Source organism: Zalophus californianus, chromosome 11, assembly GCF_009762305.2.
Source record: "Zalophus californianus isolate mZalCal1 chromosome 11, mZalCal1.pri.v2, whole genome shotgun sequence".
Lineage (NCBI taxonomy): Eukaryota > Metazoa > Chordata > Mammalia > Carnivora > Otariidae > Zalophus > Zalophus californianus.
Genome location: NC_045605.1, coordinates 79526756 through 79545071, shown reverse-complemented (window position 1 = coordinate 79545071; position 18316 = coordinate 79526756). Strand labels below are relative to the sequence as shown.

General features: G+C 36.7%; 1 protein-coding gene across 1 annotated transcript in view; it reads right to left on the bottom strand.

Moving 5' to 3' along the window:
• The window catches only part of ANO3 (anoctamin 3), a 437993-nt gene that overhangs the window by 291950 nt on the left and 127727 nt on the right, over positions 1–18316 (bottom strand). The window contains 1 exon segment of the mRNA XM_035722983.1: positions 8257–8331. Within this exon segment, the coding sequence (XP_035578876.1) occupies positions 8257–8331 (75 nt within the window).

Below are 18316 nucleotides of genomic sequence, written 5' to 3'. Positions count from 1 at the left end.
TTCCTAAAATCTGTGCCCGAGTATATTTTGTTTCTCTTAGCCTTAGTTCTGGTGTCTATAAGATAGGTCTCTGATACTTAATGTAGAAAACAGTCTGGATTATGGAAAGAGTTCTGAATTTAGAGTCAGCTAATCTGGCTTTGAGTCTGGACACTATAATGGTTTTATCTCAGAGAGCACTTAGCAATTATTGACTTGTGTCCCTGCATCCATGCGATTTTGGTCTGTCAATAGCTATGACACTTGTAACCAGTACTAATGCCACCACAAAATTTATTTCCCCAACTGGTATGAAAGGAATCTTTACTAATGATTACATTGGATGAATAACAGCTATAAATAAGGACTGTCTCTGGCAAACCAGAAACTACGGTGACCCCATCTAGAATAAATACTTGAACCATAGGTCCCTCATCCCTCATTTGTTAGTAGCAGGAGATAATTTTATTCTCTATTCACCCTTTCTGTTCTCACCCCTGCCCCTAGTAGAGATGATAGGCCTTTAGTAAACAGCATAGAGAGACAAAATATTGGTGTAACTCATCAGCCACTTGATGAAGGACAGGCAGTATTAACAGGGCTAAGTTTTGTTTATCTTGTCCCTTCTCAAAATTCTGAAGCTTATAGAGCAGAGATTTCGGGTTTATTAACAAGAGACAAATCCAGCTTTGGGGTCCTTTTATTAGGCTTACCTAGAATTTTTTTAAGGATTTGAAGGCATTGCCAACATTCTAAATTGAGATATTTATATAAATATTTGGATTTGTAACTTGGAAAAATTGGGGGATCGGATCTATTAAAACTGAAACTTGGTTATCACTTGTCAAAGGTCAAGTGGAACTGAAAAGTCAGTGCCTCCTCTCTAATTCTCCAACTTATCACACATTTCCTGAAGTTGAGATTTAGTTCCATTTACAATTCCTTTTGGGATATTGTGGACTGCCTGCCTAACTCATCCACTTGTCCTTTCGAGGCCCTAAAAGAGTTTTAGACATTCTGAGCTTCATATGAACCTTGTTCCAGCAACTTGCAACAAACTCTTTCAGAGAGTTTGCTTCAGCCAGGAGCAAAGAGGAAACACAGAGAGCTAGAAAAACTCAAATTTTGGGAAGGAAAAGAATGAGGACTAGAAAAAGAGTGGACTCTGGCTATTTTTATGGACTGATGAGATTGGAAGTAATATAAAATACAGAGATTTTTATAGATTGATTAACTAGATGGACTGCTCATCATCTGAATAATCTGAATACCACAGGTAGGTATGATCATCACAGCTGTTTTTTTTTTCCTTTTCTTTTTCTTTTTTTCAAATAACAAACTTACAAACCTGCCTAGAATTTATAAAAAAGGATACAAAGATTACATATAAGGGCGCCTGGGTGGCTCAGTCATTAAGCGTCTGCCTTCGGCTCAGGTCATTATCCCAGGGTCCCGGGATCGAGCCCCACATTGGGCTCCCTGCTCCACAGGAAGCCTGCTTCTCCCTCTCCCACTCCCCCTGCTTGTGTTCCCTCTCTGGCTGTGTCTCTCTCTGTCAAATAAATAAATAAAATCTTAAAGAAAAAGATTACATATAAAATAAAAGTTAACACTTATTTAACTTGTAAAACCATTGGGATTAAAACCAGTAATAAGTGGATATGACTTATAAATAGCTATACAGTGTTAAATAGCTTGATGATGATGATGATGATGGGTCTGTACTTATAAAGCACGATTTTTTTGTTTGGGAGGTTATTAGAATACCCAAATAAAGTGTTTACTTTTTGCTTCTTATTATATTCACTGAACACCTTTTATTAAAAATGGAGAAAAAACTCACTAAATTATTACTAATGTAACTTGAATTGGTTTATCAGTTACTTAACTTATTTCTTGTGTTCCCTGATTCCTGAATCATGGAGTTCTAAAGAAAAGAAGAGCCCAAATCTTTGAGCACCAGGTGGGTTTGCAGCAAGGGCCACTGGAAGGTGGAGACACTAACATAGAGAAGTAGACAAAAACAAAAAGGAAGAAGGGAAGATCACCAACCTACCATTCTCACTTATCATACTAAGGGGTCACCTCATATTGCTGCACGGTATTTCTGAAAATCCATTTTTGGCAACAGGAATTTTGTATGCTGCCTCACTTACAATAATAATAGCACTAATAAACAGAATAACAGCAACTAACACTGAATGGGAGCTTAGTATGCTAAGCACTTATCGTAATCCTCATACTAGACTTCTGAGGTCAGTAATATTATCTCAAATTTATAAATGGGGAAATTGAGGAACAGAGGAATTAAGGAATATACTCAAAATCCTGCAGCTAGGGAAATGCATGACTAAGATTTGAAAAAAAAAAAGTAACATGACTCTAAAGCTCATGTAGTTGACTGCCATGCTATATTAGTGCAATAATCATCTCCTAAGCCATCTTATAAGAGGGGAAAAATGACCTGCTAGTGAGTTACTTCCATTTCAAGGCATCACTCAAATGCTACTCTGTTGATCAGCCCTTATGGAATTTGCCGCATTGAAATTAAACTTTCGACTGAGGACCCGCAAATTGTATTTCTATCTCTTTATGGACAGGCAGATGTTGCTTTTTATTATTAACATTTATATATCCTTCTCCTGTTGAAGATTTATGTTCAGAAGAGATCCTTTGCAGTCATGTTCTCTTTCTCTAAATCTCTTTCTTACATACTTCCTTTTCATTATATTATGAAATACCTTATGATCATATTTTATTTTATGTAAAAAAGCTTATATTTATATAGCATTTTACAAGTGATTTTACAACTCAATTCTTTCAGTACTCACACAAAAATCCAAGTTTGTGAAATGTGTATTATCACCTTCATTTTCTTCATTAAAAATATGATTACTTGCCAAGGTCACACTGCTACTATATGCCCCAGTCTGATTTGGTTCTTCTAATTCTGAATCTAATGTTCTTTTCCATTTTCTTCATGTACTTTTGCACCTACCTCAGTGTCTGTTGCAAAGGATACCCACTGAAATATTGTGATGAATGAATGAATGAGTACATGTCCTAATAAAGGAAGGTCACTCCAGTGTGTGTGTGTGTGTATATATATATATATATTTTTTTTACAGAAGTGCTAGCTTTCTCTTTTTATTTTCAGAATAGAAGGGGTAGGTGCTAAGATTGCACTTTTCTAGGATGTTATTTTAGAATAAAATGATAAATAGGAGCAACAATTTCTGGTTTGTAACAATGAAGATTAAATTACATTCTCCATCAATAATTTGGAATTAATTTGAGACAGAATTTCCTAAGAAAATGGAAGTAAACTATATTCCTTTGATATTTAATCATCTACCATGTCCAGGAGAATAAGAGCTGTGTTCAGAGGGAAGCTTTTAATACATTAAGGGGAACATCTGGACCTTTATCCCAGAAGAATTATATGAATCTCCCCACAATTACTAATCTGGCTTTAAGATGGGAAGACTATCAGTCTTCAGTGTGGGAGGCAATTAGTGCTTGGCTTTATACTAGGGAATCATGTGTGTGTATACACACACACACACACACACACACACACACACAAACACATACACCGTAGTCATGGACTTGGCTAATGATTATGTTTAGAACACATATAACAAAAGCAGAGACTGCTATCTAAGGATCTCAGATTAATGTTACAATTCACGTCAGAGAAATTATAAACTATTAATACCACTTTTTTAAGGACACATTACTGTATAGTTCATTTCATCAGCAATATTTTGAGAACCTACCATTTAATCAAGCACTGTTCTAGGCACTGAGGGTAGTGATCAGTGCCTAGAAAAACAGAAAATTTGGAGAAACAGAAAAAGAAACTTTTTTTCTCCAATGTATGTACACTTTGAAAAAAACAAAAGATAGTATATCAGATAAGTCCTGTGAAGAAAAATAAGTACCCTGGGGTGGGACAGAGGCATGCAATTTTAAGTATGATGGCCATCGAAGGCCTACTCAGCACTCCACTGAGGGAGTGATGTTTGCACAAAGTCCTGAAGGAGGTGAGGCAATAAGCCATGGGCATGTCTGGGGCATTAGTGTTCCAGACAGAAGCTGCAACAATACAATAGCCCAGAGGTGGGAGGAACCACAAGGAGGCCCTCTGCCCTATGAGATCATCAGTAGGAGCTGAAATCAGGGGTGGTAATTGGGAATGGCAGCTCATTTTAAGTAAGTCTGTATGAGATAAAAGCCTTTGGAGGTTTTTGAGCAGAGGAGTTGTATTATCTGATTTAACTTGTAAAATAATTGTTGTTATTGACAGCTGCTCTGTCAAGAAGAGAATGTGTGAGGGGTGGGAGGGGGTAGTCAAGACTATGGTGGACACTAGTTAGAAGGTATTTCAATTTTTGGGGGAGGGGGAAGGTGACAGTGTTTTAGACCAGAGTAGTAACAGTGAAGGCGATAAGAAGCAGTTGGGTTATGCATAGATTTTGAACACAGGATGAGTTAACTAACCTATATGGAAAGTAAGAACTATCAAGGAGTCTATAAGGCGTTTGGCCAGAGTAACTGGAACAATGGAATTGCAATAGTCTCTTGATGCAAACAAACAAATGCAACATAAAACCTACCTTGTTCGCAAAATTTTAAGTACATAGTGCAGTGCTGTTAACTATACCATAACTGTATCTCCAGAACTTAATCAACTTGCATAACTGAAGTTTTGTACCCTTTTGACCCTTTGTACCCTTTTTGTTTCCCCCCACCCCCCAGCCCCTGGTCACCACCATTCCCTTGCCACAAAAGAAAAAAAATAAGGGGAGAGGAAGATCATTTTGGAGGTGGTGGGTATGTTTACAGCATTGGTGCTGGTGATGTATATGTGTATATATACGGGTGTATGCTTATCTCCAAATTCATCAAGTTTATACGTTAAGTGCAACTTTTGTACGTCAATCATACCTTAATAATGCGGTTTGAAACAAAACAAGCTAAATGCGACAAAACTTGCCTCTTACTCCCAAGAAAAAACAAACTAGTGAATACCCTGACTTGACACTAAGGAATATACAAAAATGGGTACAATGTACAGAGGATTGTTTCCATGGGGTTTCAGAAAGGAGGCAAGAGGTCTTCCCTGATAGGTCTGGTTTGTGCTCACCTGGCTCTGGAGTGGGTAGGCCTTGGAGGCCTAGGCCTTGCTAACAAGGAAACAGGTTAGCCCCAGGATGTCAATTTCTTGATTAGAAATGGAAACTCTGGGGCCCTGGGTGGCTCAAGTGGTTAAGTGTTTGCCTTTGGGTCAGGCCATGGTCTCGTCTCGGGGTCCTGGGATAGAGCCCCATGTCGGGCTCCCTGCTTAGCAGGCAGTCTGCTTCTCCTTCTCCCTCTGCCCTCCCCCCTCTCGTGTGCTTGCTTTCTCCCTCAAATAAATAAATAAAATTTTAAAAAGAAATGGAAAGTCTATGAAATTTGCATATACCAGGACAGAAAGGACACACCATTTAATATTACAGGTGAATCTAAGTATGACAAATTACTCACTTGTGATAAAAATAAGAACTTGGAATTGTGGATTTTTAAAAAAAAAAATCCACTTAGAGTTGCCTAGTAAATTATCCTTCTCCTCTTTAGTCATTTATTTATCTACACATAGGACTTTAGTGCTTATCATGTAAAAATACTATCTCATACACAGGTCTGAAGACAAACTAACAATGTTCCTTTTCTAACAACACTTCTAGTTCTGATTTCCACAGTTGGAAATTTTGTGTGTCACTAATTTTTAGGATTGCACCAATGTCTGTAAATGGTCAAGACCTCTGTCTTTTTAGGAGACAGATCTGATTCAAGTCCTGGTTCAAGCCCTTACTAGGGAAGAAGTGGCTAGACCACAGACAAGTTACTTCACATATCTGATCCTCATTCATCAAATCTGTATTTGATAGGAACCCTGGCCTCATAGTGTTGCTGAGGAGTCAATCCACACAGTTTAACACAGTCCTCAGCACGTAGAATAACTTGATAAATACCAGTTCCTGCTAATATTCTAATTGTCATTTAATGTTATCCAAAAGCCTGTTTTTAGTCATGTGATTCTTCATTGACTCATCATTTATCCTTGCCAATTTTCATTCCACCTTCTTCTGGGTATGAAAAAACTTCTGATAATTTCCTGTGTATAATACTTAATACAAGAAAGCTACTTAGAGGCAAAATAGTGAATGATGTTAAATACTACAGAAAGATTGGCAAACTTTATACCAGAAAAAATCTGGCCTACTGATTTCTGAGAGGCATCGTAAGGTAACAGATTGGTTTTTAGTTATAGTCGCAGAAATCCGACTTTGATAGAAGGAAGCAGAACATTTTTCAAAGGTGGAGTCATGGCAATGAAGTTCACAGGATATATTAATAATACCAATACAGCATTGGGAAAACAGGATAACCACATCTAGACTAGGGAAATTAGACCCTTTTCTTATACCACTCACAAAAATTAACTCAAACTGGATTAGAGATGTAAATGGAAGACTCACAAGAATAAAACTACTAGAAGAAAACACAGGGAAGATGCTCCTTGACAACAAACATTTGGATATGACAAAAAAAAAAAATCACAAATAGTGCCAGCAACAATAGTAAAATTAAATAAGTAGGACTAAATTAAACTAAAAAGCTTCTCAACAGCCAAGAAACAATCAGCAAAAAAAGGAAACCTACAGAATGGAAGAAAATATTTGCAAACGATCTATAAGGAGTTAATATTCAAAATATATAAGGAACTCCTACAACTCAATAGCAAAAAAAATTTGATTAAAAACTGGATAAAGGACTTGAATAGACATTTTCTAAAGAAGACATACAAATGGTGAAGTACATGAAAAGATGCTCAACATCACTAATCATTAGGGAAATGCAAGTTGAAAGAGAGCACCTCATACTTGTTGGAATGGCTATTATCAAAAAAGTCAAGAAATAATAAGTGTTGGCAAGGTTGTGGAGGAAGAGGAACCCTTGTTAACTGTTGGTGGGAATATAAACGGGCATAGCCCCTGTGAAAATAGAATGGAGGTTCCTGGGGACCTGATGTACAGCATGGTACACCTAACCTATAGAACATCATAGCTTAGCCTAGTTTATTTTAAATGTGCTCAGAACACTTACAGTTGGGCAAAGTCATCTAACACAAAGCCTATTTTATAATAAAGTTTTGGTGATCTCATGTAATTTACTGAATACTCTACTGAAAGGGAAAAACAGAATGGTTGTATGGTACAGGATGATTCTAAGTATATCGGTTCTTTGCCCTCATGATTGTTTGGCTGTCTGGCTGGGAGCTGTGGCTGACACTGCCCAGAGAATCATAAGGGTACGGTATACATGTAATGAGCGTTGGGTATTATATAAGACCAATGAATCATTGACCTCTACTCTGAAACCAATGATACATTATATGTTAATTAACTGAATTTAAATTAAAAAAAATAAGTAAATAAAAAAAAGTATGGTACACATATCACTAGCCCAGAAAAGATCAAAATTCAAAGTATAGTTTCTCCTGAATGCTTATCATTTCTGCACAATCATGAAGCAGAAAAACTGTAAGTTAAACCATCATAAGTCAGGGACTGCCTATATATATATATATATATAAATTATATATAATATAGATTCTATATAACCTATATTAAATATCTTACATTAAAAGTTGTAAGTAAGTGAATATCAAATGGTTTGGCAGTGACCTTTAGCTAATTAATTTATTAATACTTACAAAGCTACTATTTTATAATGTGAACATTTTTTTTTTCAAAGATTTATTTACTTATTTGAAGGGGGGGTGGGAAAGAGCAGAGGGAGAGAATCTTCAAGCAGGCCCCCTGCTGAGTGCAGAGCAGGACGTGGGGCTTGATCTCAACACCCATGAGATCATGACCTGAGCTGAAACCAAGAGACTGACGCTTAACTGACTGAGCCACCCAGGCACCCCACATGAACACATTTCTTAAGAACAAACGGTACAAAGGTTTTTGTATGTAAGATTTTGCAAAAGACATTTTTAAGTAAATGCAATTCACTAGAAGCTTGGGATAAAACTAAATTACAGATATGAATGTGCTTTGCAAACTGCATAATAAGCTAAAGTGTCACATTGATAATTAATAACATGAATGTGATACGCAAATTAGTGTTAAATTTTCACTTCCCACAGAATGGAGTTGCGACTCCATTGTACTGAAGAGCAAAGCTTGTGGGAGCACCTGAAAATCTACCCTCATAGCTTACCTTTATTATGTTTGCCTTTGGCAGCCCACACACTCTTCTCCAGCCCACAGTGAGATGAGCACAACTTTTGCAAGCCTGTAAGAGTGAACAAAAGAGTAAGAAAAATTTTGCTTAGGAACTCAGTAGACCAGAAAGAGAATAGAAAATTATCATGCAAAAAGAGCTTTTCATGTTGACTATAGCTGCTGTAAGACTGCTATCTGGTATAGGTCAAATTCGTTATAAAGAAATGCGTAGGAAGACACAAGTTTTCAGTAAATTGCATTAGAAACTAAGCAGGTGGGTAGGTCTATGTGCTGTTATGCAAGCTGTTTTAGCTGTCAACTTTGAAAAAGTTTAGAATGGCTAGATTTTCCATTTACTTTTTTCCCTGGGTAATACCCTCTTCTAATACCCTGCCCTCTCAAACTCAAAAGCTGTATCTTTCTCTTTGTTCACTCCCTGCTTTTCTGTGCAACCATATTAAACCCACCAGAATTCCCTGAATATGACCTCTACTTCTTTGCCTCTGGAATTTTGGTCAATCTTTTCTCTGTGCCTAAAATGCCTTCTCTACCCACAAGATCAATGGAAAGTCTGCTCCTCTTTTGAAAGAAGATTCAGCTCCAAGGCTACCTTGACAGTCACCGTTCTAAGTGACACCTCCATTTAGAAATAATCATTCCCTTTAAATCATTCCCTTTAGACAAGCCTTCCTCCAGAAATGTTTCTAAGCCTCAAAATATACCCAATAAAATATAGTGGATAGTATATACTCAGAAACAGGAAAAATAATAACTACCTTGGAATATTGTTGTAAACATTCAAGTTTGTGTATGTAAAGTAGCATTTCTAATGTTAAGTTCTGGCCTAGGTCCCAGTTCATAGTAAGTGGTAGCAATCAACGCTTCTTATGCTTATAATTATAGTAATTCCTTCATCTTTATCTGTATGCCTCCTTCATTAGACAATTGATTCTTTGAAGGTAGAATTCATTTGAATTCATTTCTTTATCCCTCTCCCCATTCCCAGTTAACTAATGTTTTTAACAGTGCCTTGTACTTAGTAAGCTTTTTTTCAATAAAAATTGCCTAAGCTTATTCAATTAATATGTAGGTGTGATGTCACGATTTATAATAAAGAATATATATTTGGTCTTTGTCTTGTTTCTGGCACAGAGCTCCTAAAATCCTTGGAGTTTCCTAAGCGATGAGAGCATATAATTATCTTTTGTTATGTTAATGAGATGACTTTTGGAAAGCACCTAAGGAGGGGGGCTAGTTGCCAGGGCAGCCAACCAGATGACTAGAGTTGGAACTTCCAGTCCTATCCCCTGACCTCTGGGGAGGAGAGAGGCTAGAGACTGAATTCAATCACTAATGGCCAATGATTTCATCAATCATTCCTATATAACAAAGCCTCCATAAAATCCCAAAAAGATGAAGTTCAGAGCACTTCGGGGTTGGTGAATACTTGGAGATTTGGTGAGAGTGGCACACCTGAGAGGACATGGAAGCTCCGTTCTCCTTCTCACATCCCTTGCCCTATGCATCTCTTCCACCTGGCTGTTCCTGAGATATATCCTTTTTTTTAATCAACTGGTGATCTGGTAAGTAAAATGTTTGAGTTCTGTGGGCCTCTCCAGCAAATTAAGTGAACCCAAGGAAGGAAGGGATTGTGGGAATCTGTGATTTATAGCCAGTTAATAAGAAGTACAGGTAACAACCTAAACTTGCTACTAGCATCTGAAGTTCAAGGAGGACGTTGCTGGAAGGTCAAATTTGTAGCTAGTCCACCAGAAGCACAGGTGATAACCTGGACTTATGACTGGTATCTGGAGTTGAGTGGAGGGGAGGGGAGTCTTACAGGACTGAGCCCATAACCTATGGAATCCAAGGCTATCTCCAGGTAGATAGAGTCATAATTCAGTTGAATTTTAAGACACTTAACTGGTATCCTAAGAACTGCTTGTTGGTGTGGGGATTCCTCCTCACATTAGAATTGGTAGCAGAACCTATTTACTAGGTAATTCCACACTTTAGTAGCATGTCAACTAAATAAAATTGGTTTTACACAATGACAGAAATAAAACAATTCTGTAGTTTGTCCTTTATTTTGATTCTGAAGTTTGAATATTCTTATAAGGGCATGGGCTTGAGAAATTTAATGATCACCAGGTAAACATGTAATAGAGTCTATTTTATAATCCTAGAGTTTGTTTTATAATAGTGGAGTATATTTTATACTATGCTGTACAAAATGCCTTTAAATATCAGTTTATGGATCATAAACTGAAAGGGACTTGAGGACTATTTAATCTAACCCTATTTATTTCACAGATGAGCCAAATGAGATCCAGTGTGTGTTATTGTGGGTTTGGTAGGAGATACGGGCTTGGTAGGAGATATTCTAAGATATGCTTGGAAGTCACAGAGCTGAGACTTAAGCCCAGGTTTCTTACCTAGCAGTTATGTAGAAGGCTCTTTAGGTTTTCCAGTTGTGATATGAATATGACAAATGTGCTATTATTATAAAAAAACAGATAAAATTATTTTGGGGAGAAAAAGACAGGAATTTTTTTCAGAACGGCCATAATAATTTTAAACTAAATATCTTCAGTTAAATCTTCAAGATTTAAGCTGAATTTGAAAAGTATAAAGAATTTGGATAGACTAAGGAGATTACAAGGTTAATTCAAGTGTGAGAAATAATGAGTGAAAGTATGAAACTAGAATAGCAAAGGCTTTATTAGAGGCCTATTTGTGGAACTCAGACCAACAAATGCAGAGAATTACATAAGGAAGCCAAGAAACATGTAATCCTTGCAATCCTTGCAGTTTTGTTGACCAATCATGCAATGGTCAACAAAACTGAAACGTCTTGTCTTTTTCACTAACTCATTAACTGCATCTGAAGGATACTGAAGAGAGGCCCTAATTATTGAAAGCAAGTTTAGGAAGACACATCTGGCAATTATGTATAGAAGATTATGTATAGATGCCCAAAGGTCATCTGGGAATTCTTTTTTTTTTTAAGACTTTATTTATTTATTTGTCAGAGAGAGAGAGCACAAGCAGAGGGAGCAGAAGAGAGAGAGAGGGAGAAGCAGGCTCTCTGCTGAGCAGGGAGCCCGATGCGGGGCTTGATCCCAGGACCCTGGGACCATGACCTGAGCTGAAAGCAGACGCTTAACCAACTGAGCCACCCAGGCGTTCCGACATCTGGGATTTCTTAAAGGGTTGAAATTCCAATCAAGATTGTAGCAGTAGAAACTCAAATACATGAGTCAACATTGCAAAAGAAACATCAGAAAACCACAATTGGATGGAGAATTGGATAAAAGGGAGAGACAGAAATAAAATAATAGTTCCTGTTAATATTTCAAGTTCCAGAGACCCGACACATGTTTTCTATTGACCAAGCGGGGAGGAGGGTCAGGTACGTATGAGGTAGGATAGGATTAGTTTCAGACATACTAACTCTGGGTTGAATCTGGGATGATTCAGTATGTGGGTTCCTAAGCCTGAGGGAGAGGTAGGAACAGGAGACATAGACTGAGATGCTATGCACATAAAGATGAAGCCTGAACCTATATAAGAAGTAAACTCTTGGGAAAGAAAAATAGAAAAAGAAAAAAAGGCACAGGGGGACCAAGACAGACTCCTGGCCAATGATCACAGCTGGTTTCAGAAGAAAGGAAACCAATGAGGAAGTGAAGAGCCATAAGTGGAGTATTTGGAAAAAAACAAAGCAAAACAAAACAAAGAGCTGAAAATATATAGTGTTGATCTTGGAAGAACTCTTTATTCTAAATATAGTTGGAAAGTTTGTCTACTATGTCTATGTTTATCAATTTCAAAAAATTAGTTTCTGTGTCAGTATGTATATCCGGCCAAATGTTTCCAATCTTGTGTGAAAAATTACAGAAAGTTTAGTAAAGAATGATGAAAGAAGAAACCACATTAGACTAATTCATCCTCAGAAACACAAAAACGAATTAAAATATTTCATTAAAATTTTGCTTTTTAAGTATTTTCAGACTACTTCTAAATATTAGAAATCAAACTTGCTATTGCTGTGAAACCCCTCTCTTATGAAGATTTATAACTAAGGCAAAAATTCGGCTTGTAGTCTGACTCAGTGTTAAAGTCTACACTAATCTGGTTAAATAGCCTAAATACAGTGACAAATCTGGACACCAATGTCATCAGAGGAGCTACATATAATCTTGAAATGGAGGGCAGCCAATGTCAGAAGTCGCTGAAATGCAAAAGCTGAGATTCATCAATGTTATTTTCAAACCACTCATTGATTCAATGAATACCGATCTCTAAATCAGAATGAATTATACACTATAAATGCTGAGGTAACTTAACCTACAGTTGTTTTTCTTGATTAGGATCAAAGTTGTTAGTATGATTTTTTTTTCTTTTTCAAAGAAATAATGCTCATTTGTTCGTTAGTTCAGAATGAAAGTGAGTCATAACTGACTAAGTGGATAATCTTGGGAAGTTCCCTTTTCCTTAATTTCTGTCTCTGTAAGATGAGGGGATGTTAGTGGATGATCTGAAGTCTCTATTCTCTTATTAAAAAAAAGTAGTTTCTAAATGATTGAACTGGGGTGATAATATGTTCCTTATCAAACCTTCTGCAACCTGATTTTTCACATAGTTGTAATATAGATATGGAGTAGGTATGAGATATGTAATATGATCTAGGTAAAGCACTGAATTTAATCATCAGATTAAAGTGAAATTGGATCAACCCACGTGGCACATCACCAGGCTGCTAGGAAGAGACAGCCATAGGGTTTCTCTTTTATGGGGCCAAATAAGTGTTATTTCTGAGCACATTCTCTGACTACCATCCAACAAAATTAAAAATTAATTATAAAAGTTTTTAGAAATCCAATATTAACAACCGAATGAGAGGAAATCAAGACACACTTTAAGTTGCAGTCATTCCTTAACATATTTAAGGAGATTGTTCTTGAAAAAGAGTGTGAAAACTTAGGAACAATTAAAGAGTACAAATTAAAAAAAAATGCCTTCAGATTGCCAACGATTTTTTTCTAAAAACAGTGATAATAGCCAGGGCTGGCAACGTGTAGAGAAATGGGTGCTGCCATATAATGTTGATAGGACTTTAACCTGGCAAGTCCCATTTGGGAGGGGGGGCAGTTCGGCAGTAACTTAAAAACCAAAAATACACATACACTTTAATGGAACAATTCTACTTCTGAGAATCTCACCTCCTGAAACACACATACAAAGCCCAAATACAGATGCACAGTGATGTTTACTGCCATATTGTGTATAAAGTTGGAAAAAAATCATAAAATGCAACTATATGTCAATATTTTACAATCCTATGAAGGAGCCATTAAAATGAACAAGGTGAGGGTGCCTGGTTGGCTCAGTTGGTAGAGCATGTGACTCTTGATCTTGGGGTTGTGAGTTCAAGCCCCATGTTGGGTGTAGAGATTACTTAAAAATAAAACCTTAAAAAAATTAATGAGGTGGATCTACATGTACTGATATGGAAAGATATTATTCTATATTCTTAAGTGAAAAATTAAATTTCAAAAACTATTATACTGTGACTTCCCTAGGTGTAACCCACCCTTATAATATGTATTTACCTATACTATATAAATTAGCAAGACCATAGAGTAATGTATACATTAAGATGTAATAGTAGTCACCTGTGGGGAGTGGCTTTGGGAGGTAATGGAGAAATTTACATTTCATTATTATAAAATTTTATAATAGTCTGCAGTTTGAGAAAATTAATTTCAAATAATAGAATAGCTTAACATGAATTTAATGAGTAAAAATGTTAATGCTGCATTATTGTTCCTTTTTGGTGACTTTTATATTACATATGAGTCCTTCACACTAAAGCATTATATAAACATTAATCTACACTGGCTATTGCTACATGTACTTAAGCATACTATTTAAAAATAGTTTAATAGTTTGGGGCGCCTCGCTGGCTCAGTCAGTAGAGCATGCAACTCTTAATCTCGGGGTCCTGAGTTCAAGCCCCACATTGGGTGTGAAGCCTACTTAAAATAAAAATAAATAAATAGATAGATAGATAGATAGATAAATAAATATTAAAAGTGATAAATTTAAGTCACTTAAAAAATCCTTAATGGAAATCCTGCTCTATTTTAAAAGCAAACTGTGCTCGCTTCGGCAGCACATATACTAAAAATATTCTAAAAGCAAACTTAAAATATAAAAAAATTAAAAATTATGTAAATACTAAAGGATATTAATCCTCACAGGTAGTCAAAGAAATCAAGAATATGGCATTGTATTATCAAAGCTAAAATGGATAATGATATTTGTGAGAGTTTGATCACAAGGCACTTTTATATATTGCTGGTGGCAACAATTTTTCTTATGGTTTTATAATATCATTTATATATATACACATATATATATGGCTACGTAAAAGCTGAAAGTAAATATTTTAGAGTATTAAAAATGCTAATCTCAAATAACATTTTAGACTTGTTATTTTCTTCTCTGAAATTTAAATACATTTCAACAGTTGGAATTCACTATCTATGTTACTTCTGTAGTGAGACAAATATAAAAAGAATGTGGAAGTAGTATTTAAAGACCTCAGCTTATTCATTGGAATAATCAGAGGTATTCTGACTTTTGTCATTTTTTTTTTTTTTTAGTGAATTCTTGTGCATTAGTCACTTCTATATGAACGGGCCTTTCTCTTCACTTCTCTAAAGGTTAAAGTAACCTTCAGTTCATGTATAAGGAATTATGTGAGACAGATACCACATGACGATTGGCGTTTTGGCCGGATCTTGGCAGGTGCCTTCATAGCCTTTGCCCAGTACCTGATTCAGGGCTGAATCACCAGTCTCTTCCCCACTTGGAAATTTTTGATATTAATCATTCTCTACCACCTCTAACCATACAAATTCTTCTAACAGATGCAGGGTTATTTCTTTCATAGGGCTTAAAAATGAGAAGAAAATGAAGCGGGGGGGCGAATCAGAGGGGAAGACGAACCATGAGAGACTACGGACTCTGAGAAACAAACTGAGGGTTCTAGAGGGGAGGGGGGTGGGGGGATGGGTTAGCCTGGTGATGGGTATTAAGGAGGGCACATATTGCATGGAGCACTGGGTGTTATATGCAAACAATGAATCATGGAACACTACATCAAAAACTAATGATGTAATGTATGGTGATTAACATAACATAATAAAATAAAATTAAAAAAATGAGATGAAAAGGCAAAGGTCTATTTCGATCTCAACTTCTTTTCCTTCAAGACTATATCATTGGGGAAAAAAATAAAACAGTATATGGTCTGTGGTAAGGGTTTAAGGCTCTGTACAACTATGGGGGCATAAGCATCTCTGGCCTGAATTCTTTATTCATGTCTAAAACACACACACACACACACACACACACACACACACACACCCCTCTAGCGTGGCATCACAGGCTGATACAATGACAGAGCCAAAAGAGATATTAGATCTTGTCATCAAGCAGTTTTAGAATCATGATCCTTGGAGCATTTGGGTTCTGTGTAGCTTCTCAAGGAAACCTAGGAAGGTGAGAGGATGTTCAGAGAGTAGAAAACTGAGTCACCGTAGCTCTGGTTTAAATAAAATCTTTACTTCACTTTCATTTCTCATACAGCCCAGGTGCAGCCACTTTAAAAATATCTCAACCACTGATCAAGTCCATTTTACTCATTTAATAGGTTAGGAAGCAAGTGTCCCAGAAAGTTCAGTTACTTAACCAAGGTTATAAGCCTATGCCAGAGATAAGATATATAGATTTTTAATTCCAAATGGAAATTGGAAAGCTAATGACAGTGGTAATTCTCTGTAATTCTGAATTTTCCATGGGGTTGCTATAGCTTATGAAACTCACATTATGAAGAGGCATTAAGAAAATGGAGAGGTAACCAGGCAACAATAGCGCCATTTTTGTAACAGTGTGAGTGATATTATGCAGGCATAGGTTGCTTCTGCTTCAACTGAGCTGATGCATATATGGGAGAAGACAGGTTGAGCATCTGCTGGGAAATAGGATAGACCTTTTTCTACACACCTGTTCTGCAGAAGAATATCTATAATGAAAGCTCCAGCAGCTTGCTCTTATGTGACTGCCAAAATCTGAACAAGTAATACCCCCTGGCCACATCATAACATAAGGCAGAGTTGGATCTGTGCTATGGCTCTAAAAAAAGTGAAGTTTAGTTGGAAAATTACATGAGTAGAATTATATGGAATCTTGTGTTTTATTCCCTCTTCCCTGGGCTTTAGTTTTCCTAATCTGTAATGAGAGGAATGAGATTGATCTCCAAAATAATTTTCAATGCTTACATACTCAGTTATGTTAGTTGGGGTATTCTTTTTGTTTGCTTTTAAAATCAGGTTCAATGTCAAGAGGGAAAAAGCTAAAAGGAGGAAAAATATTAGCAACTGTCTTAGACACATGTTGTCAAGCATTTGTATTACTTTTTAAGAATACAGTCTCAGACAAGCTATAACATGACCATGAATATTATTTAAAGGGATGCTTTTGAATAGAATAGGAAATATACAAAACAATTTATTTTTAAATATGAGATGGGTGTGTGTACATATCACATCAATTCCATGTGTACACCTGAACAGTTAAACCACAACTAAAGGAAAAAACGTGCCAATGTGTAGACTTATCTCCTTCAAATTCATAACAATAACCTTAAATGGGTCCTTAATGTTGACCAGCAGTCAATGTATTTCCCTGGTCATCTTATTTTTCTACTCACCCAGACGACTATTTCATATTTTATTCCCTCACTTCAAATTCTGTCTTCTAACACCCACCTCCTCCCCACTCTTCACTCTCAGCTGATAATTTCGCTTCCTATTTCTCTGAGATTGAAGCAATCTGCAGAAAACTTCCACAGCTCCCACCCACATACTGGCATCTGTACCATATATTCTGACTTCCTGCCTGATACTCTACATAAACTGTACTCCCAGCTAAGCCCATCCCCTCTACTTATACACCAGTTTCTGTCCCCTCCACCTGCTGCAGCCCGATAATTCCTCCATCTCTCTCCTTACAGAACAAGTCCAGCCTCCCATCACCATGCAAGCATTAATCCTTAAAAAAATTGGAAAGAAGAAGGAAAAAAAAGCAACCTCTTTGGATCCAGTTCTTCTGATGTTTCCCACCCCCCTCAATTTATTTGTTCCCTTTTGCTCCAAAATTCCACAAAAGTACAGTCAATAGTCACATTTCTAATTCCTCTTCTTAAATCTTCCAGAAGTTTTGTGGTTTCTTTTGTTTTGCTCCATATCTCCACTAAGACTTGTACTAAAGTCACCCATGTTCTCTTTACTGCCAAAATCAACAGTGGATTCTTAGTCTTCATCTTATTTGCTACTTTAGGGACTTTTGACATAATTGCTTGTGCTCTTCTCCTAGATAGACTATCTTCACTTGGCTTCCAGGGTGGTACAGGTTGACTCTTCAATCTTACTAGATGCTCCTTCTTAATCTCTGTTGTGTCTTCCTCTCACATCTTGAACTTCTAACTTTGGAAAGGTCTGTGCCTCAATCTTTGGACCCTTCTCTTCCTTATCTTTTTTTTCTTCTTCTCTTGTCTTTTTTCCCTACCCTTGGTGATCTAACCTGTTTCATGGTTTTAAGTTTATCTATATGCTCATACCTCCTAAATGCATATCTCCCATCCAGATATCTCTCTCTAACTCCAGGCATTTATATCACATCTGTCTTCTTTACATATCTATTTGGTCTGAAAGAATCATGTCCAAACTCAACATTCTTAAATCAATGTTCTGATATTTGTTCCCAGAGCCAACTCAAGCATAGTCTTCCCATCTCATTTGATGGGGAAAACATTAGAGGCCAAAATCTTAATACCTGTCTTTCATAACCCCCATTCAATCCACTTTCAAAGTTTATCCAGAACCTATCCATATCTTCTCACCCTCTACCCTGCTGTGAGTCTCCCAAGTGTTCTCTCTACTGACCAGCATGAAGGTAGGTTTGGGGTTGAGAGTGAGTAGACA